General features: G+C 46.2%; 1 protein-coding gene across 5 annotated transcripts in view; it reads right to left on the bottom strand.

The window, feature by feature from the left end:
- The window catches only part of PRDM5 (PR/SET domain 5), a 192,377-nt gene extending 189,368 nt beyond the window's left edge, over positions 1–3,009 (bottom strand). For 4 of the 5 annotated variants that reach the window (XM_033938221.1, XM_033938203.1, XM_033938238.1 and 1 more), the window contains exon 1: positions 2,886–3,009. In XM_033938221.1, coding sequence (XP_033794112.1) covers positions 2,886–2,984 — 99 coding nt within the window. In that variant the 5' untranslated portion in view covers positions 2,985–3,009. The remainder of the gene's footprint in view (positions 1–2,885) is intronic. The other variant, XM_033938213.1, reaches the window with a different exon arrangement.
- Positions 3,010–18,015: the final 15,006 nt, after the last annotated feature.

Below are 18,015 nucleotides of genomic sequence, written 5' to 3' on the forward strand. Positions count from 1 at the left end.
TTCGCAGATACTCGGAGGCCCTTAAGACGTGGCCTGTGCTCGGGGAAGAACAGGTTGGGTGGGGAAAGGGGGGTGGAGAGGGTGAGGACAGGGCAGGGAAGGGGGGTGGAGCAGGGAGGGGCTACATGTCCTGTTTGTTTTTTTATTAACAAATCCAGTAACTGCCTTCAACTCCTAACTCCTCTCACCTTGGATTCTGCATCTTTAACCCTATATGTCATGTCTGTCTGTCCAAGTTAGATTGCAAGCTCTTCCGAGCAGGGACCGTCTATTAAATGTCAAATATACAGCGTTGCGAACGCCTTTCAGCGCTATATGTGATAAATTGTATTAGTAGTAGTAATGACATTGTGACATAATACTTCACATTACCTGTCCCCGTGGCTAAGCACGGGAAACCATCCCTTGTCATTCTTTAGTGTCTATATTAACCTCGATCCTTCTACACCAGCATTTCTCAATGCAAGTCTTGAGGATCGGTGGTTAGAAACCATCCCATCTCATTCTTTAGTGTCTTTCTCAAAGCAAGTCTTGAGGATCGGTGACTGTAAACCATCCTATGTCCTTCTTTAGTGTCTATCTCAACCTCAGTCCTTCTACACCAGCATTTCTCAAAGCAAGTCTTGAGGATCGGTGACTGTAAACCATCCTATGTCCTTCTTTAGTGTCTATCTCAACCTCAGTCCTTCTACACCAGCATTTCTCAAGCAAGTCTTGAGGATCGGTGACTGTAAACCATCCCATGTCCTTCTTTAGTGTCTATCTCAACCTCAGTCCTTCTACACCAGCATTTCTCAAAGCAAGTCTTGAGGATCGGTGACTGTAAACCATCCCATGTCCTTCTTTAGTGTCTATCTCAACCTCAGTCCTTCTACACCAGCATTTCTCAATGCAAGTCTTGAGGATCGGTGGTTAGAAACCATCCCATCTCATTCTTTAGTGTCTTTCTCAAAGCAAATCTTGAGGATCGGTGGCTGTAAACCATCCCATGTCCTTCTTTAGTGTCTATCTCAACCTCAGTCCTTCTACACCAGCATTTCTTAAAGCAAGTCTTGAGGATCGGTGACTGTAAACCATCCTATGTCCTTCTTTAGTGTCTATCTCAACCTCAGTCCTTCTACACCAGCATTTCTCAAAGCAAGTCTTGAGGATCGGTGACTGTAAACCATCCCATGTCCTTCTTTAGTGTCTATCTCAACCTCAGTCCTTCTACACCAGCATTTCTCAAAGCAAGTCTTGAGGATCGGTGACTGTAAACCATCCCATGCCCTTCTTTAGTGTCTATCTCAACCTCAGTCCTTCTACACCAGCATTTCTCAAAGCAAGTCTTGAGGATCGGTGGCTGTAAACCATCCCATGTCATTCTTTAGTGTCTATCTCAAGCTCAGTCCTTCAACACCAGCATTCTTCAACGCAAGGCTTGAGGGTCAGTGGTTGTTTTTGTTCAGACTCTGATTCCGCCCTCGCTCCTTAAAGCACATATGTCAAACACAAGGCCCATGGCAATGTTTCCGAACTTTCCTTTCTCACAGCCCAGCATGTCTTCCCTCCCGCGCCAGTCTGTCGTCGTCATGCTGAAAAATCTGCTGGTCTTGGCAGCGAATTCAGCAATATCATCCATGGCTCCCCTTTCTGCTTTCCATCTGCCGTGGTCCACTAGGCGGAAACAGGAAGTTGTGCGTCATTGGAGACAGAACACAGCAGACGAAAAACAGGAAGGGGAGCCATGTACAACATTGCTGAATTGTCAAGGCCAGCAGATTTTTCAGTTTGATGGTGACATCGGACTGGTGTGGGAGAGAACACATGCTGGGCTGTGAGGAGAGAGGGACCGGCGCTGGAGGGAAAGACATGCTGGACTGTGAAGAGAGAGAGAGAGATGAAGGGAGAGAGGTTGAACGGGGTGGTGTGAAGGAAGAGGGAAAAATATACTTGAAGGGAGAACTGTTGGGAAGAGAAAGGGAGAAATGGTGGACCTGGGGGGAGGGAGGCAGACAGGAGGAGAGATGGAATGGGGGGCAGTTGGGAAGAGAAATGGAGAGAAGTTTGATCTGGAGATGGGAGGGAAAAATGTTAGACCTGGGGGTGGAAGGGAGAGATGCAGCATCTCTTATTTTTTTTCCTTCCATCTCATTGCTCAGCATCAAGGGAGGAGGAGAGAAGAAAAACAGAAAAGAGAGGGAGCAAAATGTTGGACCAAGAGGAGAGATAGAAGGAAACAGACTGGGAAAGGAGCGAAATGGGAAATGGGAGAGCTACAGAATAAGAGAAGATGGAAAATTGATGGGTAACTGAAAAATTAAAAAGAAGGATGAGAAAGAGGGCAAGATTTGAGTGGACAGAGGCAGAAAAGAAAAAAGGAGAATAGTTGAAAGGGGAAAATCAATATGTTAGAGACAGGGACTGGAGCAAGAGAGAAGAGAAGAAGAAGATAGACAAAATCAGAAAGAGAAACTGGGACTAAAAGCAAAATGTAGAAAAAATCATTTTATTTTCTATTTTGTGATTACAATAGGTCAGATTTGAAATGTGTCTCCTGCCAGAGGAAAAGTCTGTTTTCTTTCGTTTGTGGGGGGTTCTTACTTCTTCCCCCTCCTTTCCTAACGCCAAAACCCAGGCGAGGCATTAGGAAGAAGTTTTAGCCTGAAAATGAGAAATAAGTCTCTTCAAAAGAATTCAGCCGCGGTTGGTTTTTTAATATATGAATCTTTATTCATTTTCAGGTCCGAAATGAAGACAAGCACTTTGACACCCCGGCCTTAAAGAATGGCAGGAGGGGGGGAGGGGCGTTTCCCGCGGTTATCCGCGGGGACCAAGTTTGCCATCGACCCGCTTTTCAGTTCTTCCCGCCCACCCCTCCCCTCCCCTCCCCTCCCCCCACTAACCTTCCTCACTCCGCGCGCCGTGTACAGCCCCATCCCGTCCTGCACGCTGGACGCCTTCAGCGAGAAGCGCTCCGGCACGTACATGCCCAGCATTCTCATGGCCTTCGCTTCTTGGCAAAGTTTAGCCTCTACCGCGCAGCGACCAATCAAGAGTCGGCGTGCATTCCCGCGTTCTGTAACGAGCCCCAGGATAGGACAGGCTCCCCCCCAGCTGCAGCCTATCACCAGCGCTCTTTCTTTTGTCCACGTGTTGCCCCAGTAACTGAGTTACACGATTCAATGCATAGAGCTCTAGGGCGGCAGGACCGCAACAGGGGGCGGGGCCTGTTCCATGTCGGCGAGACCATTCCGGAGGGGAGATAGGGGAGGCTCGGCCCCTCCAGATCTCTTTCTTTAACAAAACACTGTTCGAGAAGAGACTTCTGAGCTTTGTTTGTAGGGCCTGCGAACACCCTTTACATTACAGTCAGGCTGCCTGGATCCTGATTCACAAGACAGAATTGATAAATCCTCTGAATCTGTCCATGAGACCATAACAAGGGCCTGATCATTGGTGACATAAACCTTCACCTAGATGACAACACCAACAAGGACACAACTGATTTCAAAGACTTCCTCACTTCCTTAGGCTTCATTGCCCCACCGCCCACCCCTACCCACGAAAAGGGGCACTCCATTGATATCATCAGCTTTCTTGACCTGACTGAGCATAAAACCTCCACTGACGAGACCTGTTGGGAACATGTCCCCTGGTCCGATCACCTCCTAGGCTCGTTCTGCCTCCCTATCTTCATGTCAAACCTTGGTACCCCAACCCGTGCCACACACTCTATCACCTACCGCAAAAAAATCACAAGTGGTCCCAGTTTCTCAACAATCTCCCTCCTCTTCCCAATCACACGGATCCAGACTCAATCTGGCACAACTGGGTGACTCTTTCCGAAACCACATACCATGCCCTTGCCCCTCTAGCCACTAAACCCATCTCCTACTCTCATAAGGCTCCCTGGTATCTCCCATACCACAGGGGATTAAAACAGAAATGTCGGGTCCTAGAACGGAAATGGAAAAAAATCAAAATCCCCCCTAGACAGGCAATCCTGGAGAGAAAACATCAAATTCTACAACTCCGTACTAAAAAAAGCCAGGAAGAACTACTACGGAGATAAAATCTCCAGGTCAAAAAACCAAAACAGTACTCTGTTCCACATCTGGCGAAACCTAACTTCAAAAAACGACTCCTCCCCCTCCCTCTCCCTCCCATCTCCAAATGACCTAGCCAAATTCTTCAATGAGAAGATCTCTACCATAAAGAGTTCGTTCCCCCCAGCTATCTCGTACAACTCTCTTCCTCCAAATGACTCTGACTCTATCCCCGCTGACAGATCGTGGACCACTTTCGAACCCGTATTCATAACCCAGATCTCTAAACTCTGCCTCAAACTTAAATCCTGCAGATGCATCTTAGACCCTTTCCCATCCTACCTTTATGAAAACATCCCTGTGCAGACCATCTCTTCCCTCACCAACCTTATAAATAAAGTTTTACTATCGGGCCTGTTCTCCAAAGAAATGGGACACATTGCCTTATCCCCTCTCCTGAAGAAAGTCGATCTCGACCCTTCCTTACCATCGAACTACCACCCCATAGCAAACATCCCTCTTTTAACAAAACTTCTAGAGACCATAGTCGCTACTCAGCTTTCCTCCTACCTAGAAAGATTCTCCATTCTCCAACACTACCAATACGGATTTAGACCCAATTTCAGCACCGAGTCCCTCCTAGTCTCCTTAATTTCAAAGGTGCAACAATTACACGCTCGAAACAAATTTGCTTTTCTTCTACAGTTTGATCTCTCCGCGGCTTTCGACGTCGTGCACCATGACATATTAATCTACCAATTTTCTGAGATAGGAATAGACTCCTTTGTCCTAAAGTGGTTCTCAAACTTCCTTCATAGAAACATAGAAACATAGAAAATGAAAGCAGAAAAGGGCCATAGCCCATCAAGTCTGCCCACTCCAACAACCCTCCCCTAATCTACACTATCACTCGTCCCCAAGCTGTCCTCCTCTATGCTACCCTCGTAGGGATCCGATGTGGGCATCCCATTTATTCTTAAAATCTTGTATGCTGCTGGCTACGATCACCTGCTCCGGGAGCTCATTCCAATGGTCCACCACTCTTTCAGTGAAGAAGTACTTCCTGGTATCCCCATGAAATTTCCCCCCCCTGATTTTCAACGGATGTCCCCTTGTGGACGAGGGTCCTTTCAGAAGGAAAACGTCATCTTCCACCTCTATGCGGCCACCCTCCCTATTCTGCCGCTGCTGCTTTCGTTAACCAGCAGCAGCGGCAGTAAACAGAAGTGTCCACAGGTGCTCACTCCGGCGGTTCTTCAGCTTCTGGCCGGCTCCTCGCGCAATCTGTGGCTGCGTCGGAAGCATTCCCTCGTCATAGAGTAGGCTTCCGATGCAGCCGCGGATCGCTTCAGGTGTAGACTCCCACAGCTTTGAGCAGGGGAACCTGCCAGAAATGCTGGGCAGGGAAGAGAAATGTTGCTGCACAGGGAAGGGGGGGCATAGAAATGTTGCTGCTGCACAGGGAAGGGGGAAGGGTAGAAATGTTGCACAGGCAAGGGGGGGAGAAATGCTGCTGCTGCACAGGGAAAGGGGGGTAGAAATGCTGCACAGGCAAGGGGGAGAAAAATGCTGCTGCACATGGAAGGGGGAGAAATGCTGCTGCTGCAAGGGAAGGGGGAGGGTAGAAATGCTGCACAGGCAAGGGGGGGAGAAATGCACAGGCAAAGGGGGAGAAATGCTGTACAGGCAATGGGGGGAGACATGCTGCTGCTGCTGCTGCACAGGGAAGGGGGAGAAATGCTGCATATGCAGGGGGGAGAGAAATGCTGCTGCTGCACATGGAAGAGGGGGGAATGCTGTTGCTGCACAGGGAAGAGGGGGGGGGGAGAGAAATGCTGCTGCAGCAGCACCCAATTGGAGAGAAAGAGGGAAGAAGGAAGACAAGGGAGACGAACCAGAGATGCCAAGTCCATGGGAGGGAGGGAAAGGAGATACCAGATCATGAGGGGGGAAGAAGAGATGCCATGGCATGGGGAAGGGAAGGGAAGGAGATAGAGATACCAGACCATGGGGTGGAGTGGGAAGGAAAGGAGAAGAGAAAGAGAGAGATGCCAAAGCATAGGGGAGGGGATGGAGACAGAAAAATGGAGAGGGGGTGAAGCTGAAATGAATCATGTGCAAAGGAGAGAAGGGACACAGGATATACAGTTTATTGAAGAAGAAGAAGAATAGCAGTTTATATACACCGCAGGACCGTGAAGTTCTATGCGGTTTACAATGATTAAAAATAATGCTACAATTGAGTAGAACTTACATAGTTGGAGGTTAGTGACTAACAGAATATGAAAGCGGTTGTGGGAGAGATTGTGCGGATCAGCTACCTAGGTAATTCAAGAACATATATGTTTTTAGGTGTTTCCTAAATTCACCATAGTTGTTTGTATGCCTAAGTAGTTTTTCCAGGTCTTTGCCCCATGATGCTGCTTGATATGAGAGGAGAAGGGACATAGAAAGAGGGAAGATGCCCTATGGAAGAGAGAGAGGGTAGAAAGTAGATGGAAGGGGCAGAGAGAGTGTGGGCAGTAGATGGAAGGGGTACAGAGAGAGGGCAGAAGCTGGGTGGAAGGGGCAAAGAGAGGGTAGATGTTGCATGGAAGGGAGAGAGGACAAACGTTGTATAGAAAGAAGAGAGCAAAGAGAAGATGATTAAAGCATAAACGACTAAAGGTAGAAAGATTTTTTTGTTGCTTTACATAGAATCAAGTGGTATTGTAACTGTATTGATAAAAGTTTATAAATAGGAAATGGAAATAAGGCAATTTTTTGGACTAAACCCATTTTCCTCAGGTCAGGACAGGATACCATAACAGCAGTATACTGCACTGCCTAAAGAAAGATTTGGCCTCTGAAACCTAATTGAAAAATGGATTAGTCCAATAAAATGGTATTTTCTTATTTCTCATCATTTGTTTTATTTTTATTTGTTAATTTGTAAAGTGGTGATTGTTATGTATCAGTTTTTTCAAATTTACATCTACTGTCTTTATATTTTGCACAGTATTAAGGGACATGTGTCACTGTTTTTGTGGTGTTGTGGTGTTGCATTGTATGCAGAGTCTGGTTTCTTGGCGGTTCAGTTTTTTCTGAGTATAAAGCTAGTCTATTTTCTGACAACCACTGAGCCACCTAATTTAAGTTAAAATGGCATATGTTTAGCCTGTGGTACAGTTTGAAAGATAAGGATGTCAGTATATATTTGAAATGAAACAGCAAAGTCTTGTATCAATGTTGCAAGTGGGCTCAAAAATATGTTAAATAAAAGCGTTGAAAGTATTGAATCTTGTGGAACATCGCAATAGTAACAACAGATGAAGACCTGAACGGTCCATCCAGTCTGCCTATAAGTGATTAGATGAACTTGTCTCTTCTTTGATATTTCTGGGCTGTAGACTGTAAAGTGGTTAAAATGCTGAAGTTGCTGTCCAAACTCACTCCAGCCTATCCAACCATCCCGTTGTTTGCAGAACATCTACCGTAAATCTGGCCAGTAACATCCTCCTGTTCCATATTAGTGGAGTTCCCATTGATGCCCACCCTAGCCCAAAGTGGAAGAGGATGTAGTTACTGGGAATAAATACTCCACAGAATAGCAGTTGGTTGCTCTTCAATGAAGGCTCGACAAAGTATAAAGGCAAGGAAATAACACTCGAAACGAAGAACAGACTTGTCCATGCACTCATTTTCTCTATGGTCAGTTACAGATGTGAAGCTGGACACTACAGAAACAAGACAGAAAGAAGATTGACTTATTTGAGCTTTGGTGTTGGAGAAGGATTTTATACATGCTGTGGACCGCCAGAAGAACTAACATATCGATTATGGAAGAGATCAAACCAGCTATGTCACTCGAAGTCCAAATGATGACGATACACTGTCAGAAGAGAAAGATCATTGGAGGACATCATGTTTGTGAAGCTCAAAGGAACCAGGAGAAGAGGGTGACCTGCAATCAGATGCCTGGACATGTTGAAAACAACTATGGGGATGACGCTGGAGGACCTTTCTAGACTAACATAAAACCGATTTCTTTTTCGATCTGTCATTCATCAAGTCGCTAAGATTTGAACACGAGTCGATAGAACTTAACTAACTAGCTAAGATGAATTTTGACATATAGGAAAACCTCATAAAAAGTCAGCACACTGGTTTTGTGGAGAACAGCTTTGAAGTTAAGTCCTGCAACAAAATTATTATTCATATTTAGCACTTACCAGAGTATTTGTTAGTCACCCTGAGCACTTTAGTAATGAAATGTACACACAGCTGTGGATTTTGAAACATAGGGGCTCATAATCGAAAGAGAAAAACGTCCAAAAACTGGCCTAAGTCGGCACTTGGACAAACATTTCCCAAATACATCCAAGTGCCGATAATAAAAACGGGTTTTGGACGTATTTCTAAACGACCTAGGCCTTCATAGTGCCGCTGAACGACCAAAGCTAAACAAGGCGTTTTGGGAGGAGTGTTGAGGGCGGGAATTGGGTGGGACATGGGCCGGCTTAGACTTAGTCGTACAGTTATACAGCTCATGATCGACGGAACTTGGACGTTGTGACTTAGACCACAGTTCTTTAACCGCCGGTCCGCGGACCGGTGCCGATCCGCAAAAAAATCTTGCCGGTCCGCACCGCAAGGAAAGGTGCCAGCGTCAGCTGACTTGCAACTTCCTGTTGCCGTCGCTGTGCCGGGACTCCTGCCTTCGCCGGGACTCCTGCCTTCCACCGCGTATGACTCCTGCCTTGTCTCCGCACCTCCAGACCAGCAGCGGCAGCTCTGTGTGCTTTTAACTTCGGCACAGAGCTGCCCCTAAGCAGTAGTTTAGCGCAGTTTCATGAGGCAGCCTCGGGGCCTTTGCTAGGCCGGCCCGCTTCGATGATGCGATGTGGGCCGGCCTAGCAAAGGCCCCGAGGCTGCCTCGAGAAACCGCGCTAAACTACTGCTTAGGGGCAGCTCTGTGCCGAAGTTAAAAGCACACAGAGCTGCCGCTTGCCTAAAGACTCTTGGGCCGCTGAAGGAGGGCAAAGAGCAGCTGTCCTGGAGGTTTCCCTTCCTCTCACCTTTGCAGGTCCCTTTTTTTTTCTTTATAACGGCAACGGGCCCCAGCATGACATCAAGTAAGTTTCACTGTTCCTTGCAAGCGGTTATGCTCGCCCTCACCTGGAGCACTGCGTCCAGCACTGGTCACCGTACATGAAGAAGGACACGGTACTACTCGAAAGGGTCCAGAGAAGAGCGACTAAGATGGTTAAGGGGTTGGAGGAGCTGCCGTACAGCGAAAGATTAGAGAAACTGGGCCTCTTCTCCCTCGAACAGAGGAGATTAAGAGGGGACATGATCGAAACATTCAAGATACTGAAGGGAATAGACTTGGTAGATAAAGACAGGTTATTCACCCTCTCCAAGGTAGGGAGAACGAGAGGGCGCTCTCTAAAGTTAAAAAGAGATAGATTCTGTACAAACGTAAGGAAGTTCTTCTTCACCCAGAGAGTGGTAGAAAGCTGGAATGCTCTTCCAGAGACTGTTATAGGGGAAAACACCCTCCAAGGATTCAAGACAAAGTTAGACACGTTCCTGCTGAACAAGAATGTGCACTGGTAGGGCTAGTCTCAGTTAGAGTGCTGGTCTTAGACCAGAGGGCCGCAGCGTGAGCGGACTGCTGGGCATGATGGACCACTGGTCTGACCCAGCAGTGTCAATTCTTATGTTCTTAGGGCAGATGCTGGATGGAAGAGAGTGAAAAGGCAATGAAAGCAGAAACCAGAGACGACAAAAGGTAGAAAAAAATAATTTTATTTCTATCTTGTGATTCAAATATATCAGATTTGAAATATGTATCTTGCTAGACATAACTGGGGAGTGCAACGCTCAGGCAGTGCTTCTTTAGCTTCCAGCTGGCTTAGGGCTCTCTCTGACCAGGGGGCAGTTGCCCTAGTTCCACTCCCCTAACACCATTCCGGTCATGTGTGACTGTGGTATTCTGTTACATGATATTTGTGTAGCATTCTGTAATAATTTGGCTTATTCAGTTTTCTTGATAGTAGAGGGGATATATGTGAAGGGGAGGGGAGACGGGTTTTGTTGATCTTTGCTCTGTATTATTTGTATTTATAAAATGACAATTGTGTAGAATATTGTTTCTTTTTATACTTTAATAAAATATGTTCAATATAAAATCATAACTATTTGAGGCTTGTGCGGATGGGATCAGATAGTTTGTGGGACCGAGCTCGCGGGGACGGGGTGGCGATGGTTTTTAAAAAATAATTTCAGTCTTAGTAGTTTGCCGGTCCACGAAATAATTATTTTATTTCCGCCGGTCCATAGATGTTAAAAGGTTGAAGAACACTGACTTAGACCATGTAAAACGTGGTCTAAGTCACAAAAACCCACCTAAAGTCACCAGATAAGCACTGAAAACACATAACACAGATCCCCACACACTACCCCAGTAATCTCCTACCCCCCCCCCCCCCCTGTACTGCCACATATTTATCTAACAAGGGTATGTAGAAGTCACTTCCAACAATGCTTCAGACTAGAGTAATATGGTTTTTATTGCATAAACATTGGATAATACCAAATAATGCAGATAAACATCAGAGTATATACAAGATAGAAGCAGAAAATATCTATATACACCAAATAGAATACTACACCGTGTCTGCCATGCCCTTTTCCAATACTGATTGGGAATCTAGATGATCAAGGGAAAGGTACAGTCCACGGCCCTTCCATGGCTGCAGCAAGATTCCGTCCCAGTGTTTCTTATATACCTTTTTCCCATATTACCTTTGCCCTGTCTCATTGCTGTGTCTGCAAAAAAACAACAGGTGTCCCTCTTATCTTCCAGCTGGGAGGTTATCCGCTGTTTGCCCTTTATTCCTTATGCTTAAGTTGTTACACACAGGTGGGCTCTTATCACAGTACACACACCAAGATGCTGAAGTAAGTTGTTTCAGGGTAAACAAGGTTGAGGACAGCAGTCCAGCAGATGGGTGCGCCCGGCTTATGGGTTTAGCCAGGTCAAGGGCAGACTGGAAACAGCACCTTCAGTATGCTCTTGGTAACAAAGTTCACATTGGTCAGGATGATAGCAAATAAGCAGACTTGAGGAGACATGTCACGTAGTATGCTGAGTTTCAGTTACCCCCCTGGCCATAGGCATAACACTCCCCCACCCCCATAAAAATATTAATCACACCTTTAAAATTCAGTCTCCAGACCATCATCACCTGGCTGCCTGGCATAGGAAAGCCTAGTCGTCCAGCACAGAGGCAGCTTAAGTCATCTTCGGGGTGGGTTAAGGACCCATAGAGAGGAGGACCCATGCCCATAAGCCCCTGTAATCACTGCATTGATATTGAAACATGTGCACTGCCCTATACACCCCCACAACCCTTTTTTACTGGCATATAAGTGGTTCCTGCAACCATAAGAGCTATTGGGGTGGTAGATAAGTGGGTCTAGGGGATTCTGGAGGTGGTTTGGGGGCTCACCATGACTTATATGGGAGCTGTAGTGAGGAGAAGCCATGGCACCCTTTTTGTGAAGTTCACAGCAGTGCCCTGTAAGGTACCCCACTATTTAGGTGCCATGTCTGGGTGTTCAGTGCATCACTTTGCAGACCCCTCCCACGTCCAACAGGGCTTGTTCTAGGCGTTTTTGACTTGGTAGAAAAGTTGGACGGAAATGTGGTATAAAGATGGATGATTTAGCAACTTGGACGATCAGATCGGCAGGACGTATAATTAGACGATTTTTGAAACAAAAACATTTTGGACGTATTTTTCGAAAATGTGTCCTAGGCTTTTTTTACTTTGGACGACTTGCGGCCTAGACGCAAACGGACTTAGACGTCCCTTTCGATTATGCCCCTCATAGTGTTTTGATGTTGTTTTAACCAAATTTCAAAAGCCATTTACACTTTATGGTTTCAGTGACACTTTTTTAAAACTGATTTTTCTACCACTTTTTAATTTATTCTGTGCAATAAACACGCTTGTTAAGTGGAAAGCAATTTGTGAAATCTCTTCCTGCTCGCTGCTTGAGAGTTCGCACTGCTGGTAATTTCAGCGGCGGTAATGCTTAGGGGTCTACGTAGGTTTGTCTCTTTCAGCAGAAACTAGAGGCCGGCACCAATATGATTAGAACAATTAAATGATCAGACAACTGCCCTAATTGCACCCCTGCTAGCACTAACCCTGCCATTATATTTTGCATAGTATCAGACTCCAGAGGAAATACTTTTCTATTTTTCTAGTACTTGCAAGCTCTTGTTTCTGGCTTGTGATCTCTTATTCTGTGTGTAACTGAGGTCAGGTATTCCATTCAGGTACTTTAAGCATTTTCCTTGTCTCACAATTTGTCTAATGTACCTGAGGCAGTGGAGGATAAAATGACTTGCCCAAGATATGAAAGATATGGTTTCAGGCTTTTATTAAATTTGCTTAACTGCTTGCTAATTCTGTACCCAACATTGATACCACGTACCTAGATTTCATAGGGGGAATAGTGCCTTACGCCTTGGGTGGTTTATTCAAATCTGAAGTAATTGTATCATAGGGCTTACTAGTTTGTTGATTTCACTTTTCAGTAAAAAAAGATTTAACATAAATTTGCTTAACTGCTTAAAGGATATCCAATCCATACAAGCGGAGTACAATTCAAACTTGAACGAAAAGATAAGCATACGTGTGTTGAAGGGACTGGGACTCAGTGGGGGCCGAACAGTCCAATCTCTTGTAATTCCCCCGAGGCCTGCCCTTCCACCCTCATTGCATTTATTGGGGGTTCATCAGGAGTCAGGATTTTTCTCTTTCCAAAAGTTTCCAACAGTTTTTAGAGTAATTAGGAAGAGTCAGCTGGTACGATCGTGTTCTGATCAGGCACATCAGAATAAGAAGTCTGAATTCATATATTATTTTTCATAAAGATGTAAAGACCTACTTTTTTTTTTTTTTTTTTTAATAAAGGTTATTCTTGATATTTTATCTCTTTGTGCAATAATTTTCGCGGTCTGACTCCCTCCAGATTGGAAAATGGGGTGACGACTGGCCTCCTGAACAGATCATTGCTGTTTACGGACCTGCCACATGGGCCGAGGATGGCACCTGGGGCTATCGGATCCCAATCTACATGCTGAACCACATTATTCGTCTACAAGCTGTACTCAAACTGATAACTAATGAGACTGCCCGAGCTTTGAGTACCATTGGCAGAGCGAATGCTAAAATGTGCCTGCTATTTATCAGAATCATCTAGCTTTGAACTATTTACTAGCTGCTGAAGGGGGTATCTATGGTAAATTAAACCTCTCCAACTGTTGCCTTGAACTTGATGATGACGGTAAAGTGATTGAGGAAATTGTAGACCGCATCACCAAGCTGGCTCATGTTCCCGTTCAAACCTGGCGTGGCCCCAGTACGGACTGGTTCTCTGGCTCCCTGGGCTCCTGGTTACCGTCCGGTACGACCCAGAGAACAATTCTGCTGATAACTGCTTTGTCCTCCCTGGTTCTATGTTGTCTACCTTGTTTGGTCCCACTGGCCATGAAGTTTCTTTACCGCACTGTGGACTCTGCTGTCAACCGTTCCACTGCTGCATTGGCTCTTGCCCTTTCCCGTATCGTCCCGTACCACTGGGGACCCTGACTTTCCTGACCCCTAACTTTATTTTGTCAGGCTTGGCTCCTTAGGTGCGCCAGCCTGAAAGGGGGAAATGTAGAGTCATGAAATGGTTAACTGTTGTTTGAAATACTGCTCTGGCCTACATAGCTGGAAACAGTGTACAATCTGCTGACATCATCTGCTTGAAATGTATGTCCCTGCCTTACCCCACATTGTAAGCTAAATAGATAAGAGGTGGAAGACATTTTCTCTTTCAAGGGTCCGTCGGCCACAAGAGAACATCCGCTAAGAATCAGGGGCAGGAAATTTCATGGGGATACCAGGAAGTACTTCTTAACAGAAAGAGTGGTAGACCATTGGAACAAACTCCCAGAGCAAGTGATCGTGGCCAGCAGCATACAAGATTTTAAGAAAAAATGGGATGCCCACGTAGGATCTTTACGAGGGCAGTGTAGAAGTGATGCCACCTGTGAGCGACCCCTTAGGGGGTAGTTTGGGGAGGGTTAATGGAGTGGGCAGACTTGATGGGCTATGGCCCTTTTCTGCCGTCATCTTTCTATGTTTCTAAGAGTTTGAGCCATGATGTACCCTGCCCTCCTAAACATGTAACAGTTAGAACTGCAAGGCTTAGATAAGCAGGTAAATGAACTAGCTTCCTATAGGACTATAAGTTGTACCCCTGAACCTATCGCAAGTGCTGGCTTAGGACCAATAATAATTGTAGAAAAGTTATAGAAGTAACAAATGAGAAGTTGTAGATTTTGCATATATTAGTTTGTGAAAAGGGCATAAAAGTCCATGCATTTCCTGTTTGTGGCACTATTGTAAGCAGGCTGCTCACTGCACAAGAGTCCGGCATGCTGTAAATAAAACTCTTGTACTTTCTTCATGCCTCTGACTTTGTGTATCCAAGTGACCTTTCAGTTCAGCCAATGGGAAAACAGTGGGGGTGGAGCACTGGAAGGCAGGTCTAGTCGCGTAGACTGCAGGTAGGATGTAGGATGTAGGATGTAGGATGTAAGATGTAAGATGTAGGATGTAGGATGTAGACTGCAGGTAGGATGTAGGCGATGGGAAGGCGGTGGAGGTGGATCACTAGAAGGCAGCTCTAGTCGTATGTATGGTAGGATCCAGCCAATGGGAAGGCGGTGGGGGTGGAGCACTGGAAGGCAGCTCTAGTCGTAGGAATGGTAGGATCCAGCCAATGGGAAGGCGGTGGAGGTGGAGCACTAGAAGGCAGCTCTAGTCACGTAGACTGCAGGTAGGATGTAGCCAATGGGAAGGTGGTGGGGGTAGAGCACTGGAAGGCAACTGTAGTCACAGAGACTGCAGGTAGGATGTAGCCAATGGGAAGGTGGTGGAGGAGGAGCACTGGAAGGCAGCTGTAGTCGTAGGTATGGTAGGATCCAGCCAATGGGAAAGCAATGGGGGTGGAGCACTAGAAGGCAGCTCTAGTCACGTAGACTGCAGGTAGGATGTAGCCAATGGGAAGGTGGTGGGGGTAGAGCACTGGAAGGCAACTGTAGTCACAGAGACTGCAGGTAGGATGTAGCCAATGGGAAAGCAATGGGGGTGGAGCACTGGAAGGCAGCTCTAGTCACATAGACTGCAGGTAGGATGTAGCCAATGGGAAGGCAGTGGGGGTGGAGCACTGGAAGGCAGCTCTAGTCGTAGGTATGGTAGGATCCAGCCAATGGGAAGGCAGTGGAGCTGGAGCACTGGAAGGCAGCTCTAGTTGTAGGTATGGTAGGATCCAGCCAATGGGAAAGCAATGGGGGTGGAGCACTGGAAGGCAGCTCTAGTCATATAGACTGCAGGTAGGATATAGCCAATGGGAAGGCGGTGGGGGTGGATCACTGGAAGGCAGCTCTAGTCGTACATATGGTAGGATCCAGCCAATGGAAAAGCAATGGGGGTGGAGCATTGGAAGGCAGCTCTAGTCACGTAGACTGCAGGTAGGATGTAGCTAATGGGAAGGCGGTGGGGTGTAGAGCACTGGAAGGCAATTGTAGTTACAGAGACTGCAGGTAGGATGTAGCCACTGGGAAGATGGTGGAGGTGGATGACTGGAAGGCAGCTCTAGTCATAGGTATGGTAGGATCCAGCCAATGGGAAAGCAATGGGGGTGGAGCACTGGAAGGCAACTCTAGTCACGTAGACTGCAGGTAGGATTTAGCCAATGGGAGGATGCTGGAGGTGGATCACTGGAAGGCAGCTCTAGTCGTAGGTATGGTAGGATCCAGCCAGTGGGAAGGCGGTGGGGTGGACACTGGAAGGCAGCTCTAGTCACGTAGACTGCAGGTAGGATGTAGCCAATGGGAGGATGCTGGAGGTGGATCACTGGAAGGCAGCTCTAGTCGTAGGTATGGTAGGATCCAGCCAGTGGAAAGGCGGTGGGGTGGACACTGGAAGGCAGCTCTAGTCACGTAGACTGCAGGTAGGATGTAGCCAATGGGAAGGCGGTGGGGTGGAGCACTGGAAGGCAACTCTAGTCGCAGAGACTGCAGGTAGGATGTAGCCAATGGGAAGGCGGTGGAGGTGGAGCACTGGAAGGCAGCTGTAGTCATAGGTATGGTAGGATCCAGCCAATGGGAAAGCAATGGGGGTGGAGCACTGGAAGGCAGCTCTAGTCACATAGACTGCAGGTAGGATGTAGCCAATGGGAAAGCAATGGTGGTGGAGCACTGGAAGGCAGCTCTAGTCACATAGACTGCAGGTAGGATGTAGCCAATGGGAAAGCAATGGTGGTGGAGCACTGGAAGGCAGCTCTAGTCACATAGACTGCAGATAGGATGTAGCCAATGGGAAGGCGGTGGGGTGGAGCACTGGAAGGCAACTCTAGTCGCAGAGACTGCAGGTAGGATGTGGTCAATGCGAAGGCAGTGGGGGTGATGCACTGGAGGGCTCCTGGCTGGTTAAATAGCATATTGGTACCTAACTGTGGATATTCAGCACCTAACTGGCTATGTTTAGTAGTTAAAATAGGCCTATCTTTAGCTGCTAAGCACTTAACCAGTTAAGCTGCCGAAACTAAAAGGAAAACTGGATATTCTATGCCAGTCGCCGGCATTGAATAGCTGAGTTGAGCTCAGTTGTCGGGCGGACAGCTCGCTGCCATCCCCAGAAACTGTAGGTAGCATCTAGCCAGGGGGAAACGTTCACACATTCAAGTTGTTATAATTTTTTGTGCTTGAAGAAAACCAGAAATAAGCAGGGTGACATCATCTGCATTTCATAGATGCTGACTTTGGAATGAGTAAATAGTTTCATTCACACTCGCCTCAGTGGATGGTGCTGACGACCTGAAACAGTGGCTCGTCGTTTCTTTCATTCATCCGTACTAATCTCGCTCCTGAGGAAGGTATCGAAACGAAGCTAAGTTTAAGGACTTTGTGTGTGCAAAGAGCCCTTGGACAAAAGTTGTAAGGATTTTTCACATGAATTGCTAAAGAAGTCACAACCTTTAACTTATAGAACTATTTATTGAATTTTTTCTTATGAGTCATATTTATCATTTTTTCTACTCTTGATGTGTTTTTCTATGACCAATTTTTACATGGATTTCTCATGTTTATATGGGAATAATATACAATTTATGGACTGGGTTCAATCGGACAGTTTGTTAAGTGTTTGCACCTGCACTTTATAACCCTTTTTCTAGCACTTTATTTCTTAGCACTTCAGCACTTTTCCATATATATTTTTTAGTCTTGGGAGATAGTAAATGGCCAGTTCTACTGGAGTAAATGTTTGTTGAAATTGATATATATACGGACAATGTGATGTATGAGGCAGTCCTTATTCAGACTTAAGGTCTAGTGCTAGTCACTAATGAGTTTCTGCCTGAGCCAAATAATCTCTCGTGTGGTATCTCTAAGGCTCATACTGATGTCCATCATTTAAAAATAATTTCACTGTTCTTTATCTTCCAAACATTTCTTCCACAAGAACTACTGTCCAGTTTTTTCTTGGGAATTTAGTTTTGATTTTACTGGCAGTTTATATATTTTTTAGGGTTATACTTGTTGAGCTAACTTTCGGTTATACATGCTGTACAACTAAGTTTAAGCTGGCCCACATCCCGCCCAATTTCCGCCCTCGATACTCCTCCTGAAACACCCCGTTTAGCTTTGGTCGTTCAGCGGCACTATGAAGGCCTCGGTCGTTTAGAAATACGTCCAAAACCCGGTTTTATTATCGGCGCTTGGACGTTTTTGAGACATGTTCATCCAAGTGCCGACTTAGGCCGGTTTTTGGACATTTTTCTCTTTCGATTATGAGCCCCCATGTGTATGAATTCAAAATGGTATGATAGATAAGCATGAGAGTCCCTTCCACCGCTAACTGGTTTCACCATGGCA

The sequence above is a fragment of the Geotrypetes seraphini genome, chromosome 1, assembly GCF_902459505.1.
Source record: "Geotrypetes seraphini chromosome 1, aGeoSer1.1, whole genome shotgun sequence".
NCBI classification, from domain to species: domain Eukaryota; kingdom Metazoa; phylum Chordata; class Amphibia; order Gymnophiona; family Dermophiidae; genus Geotrypetes; species Geotrypetes seraphini.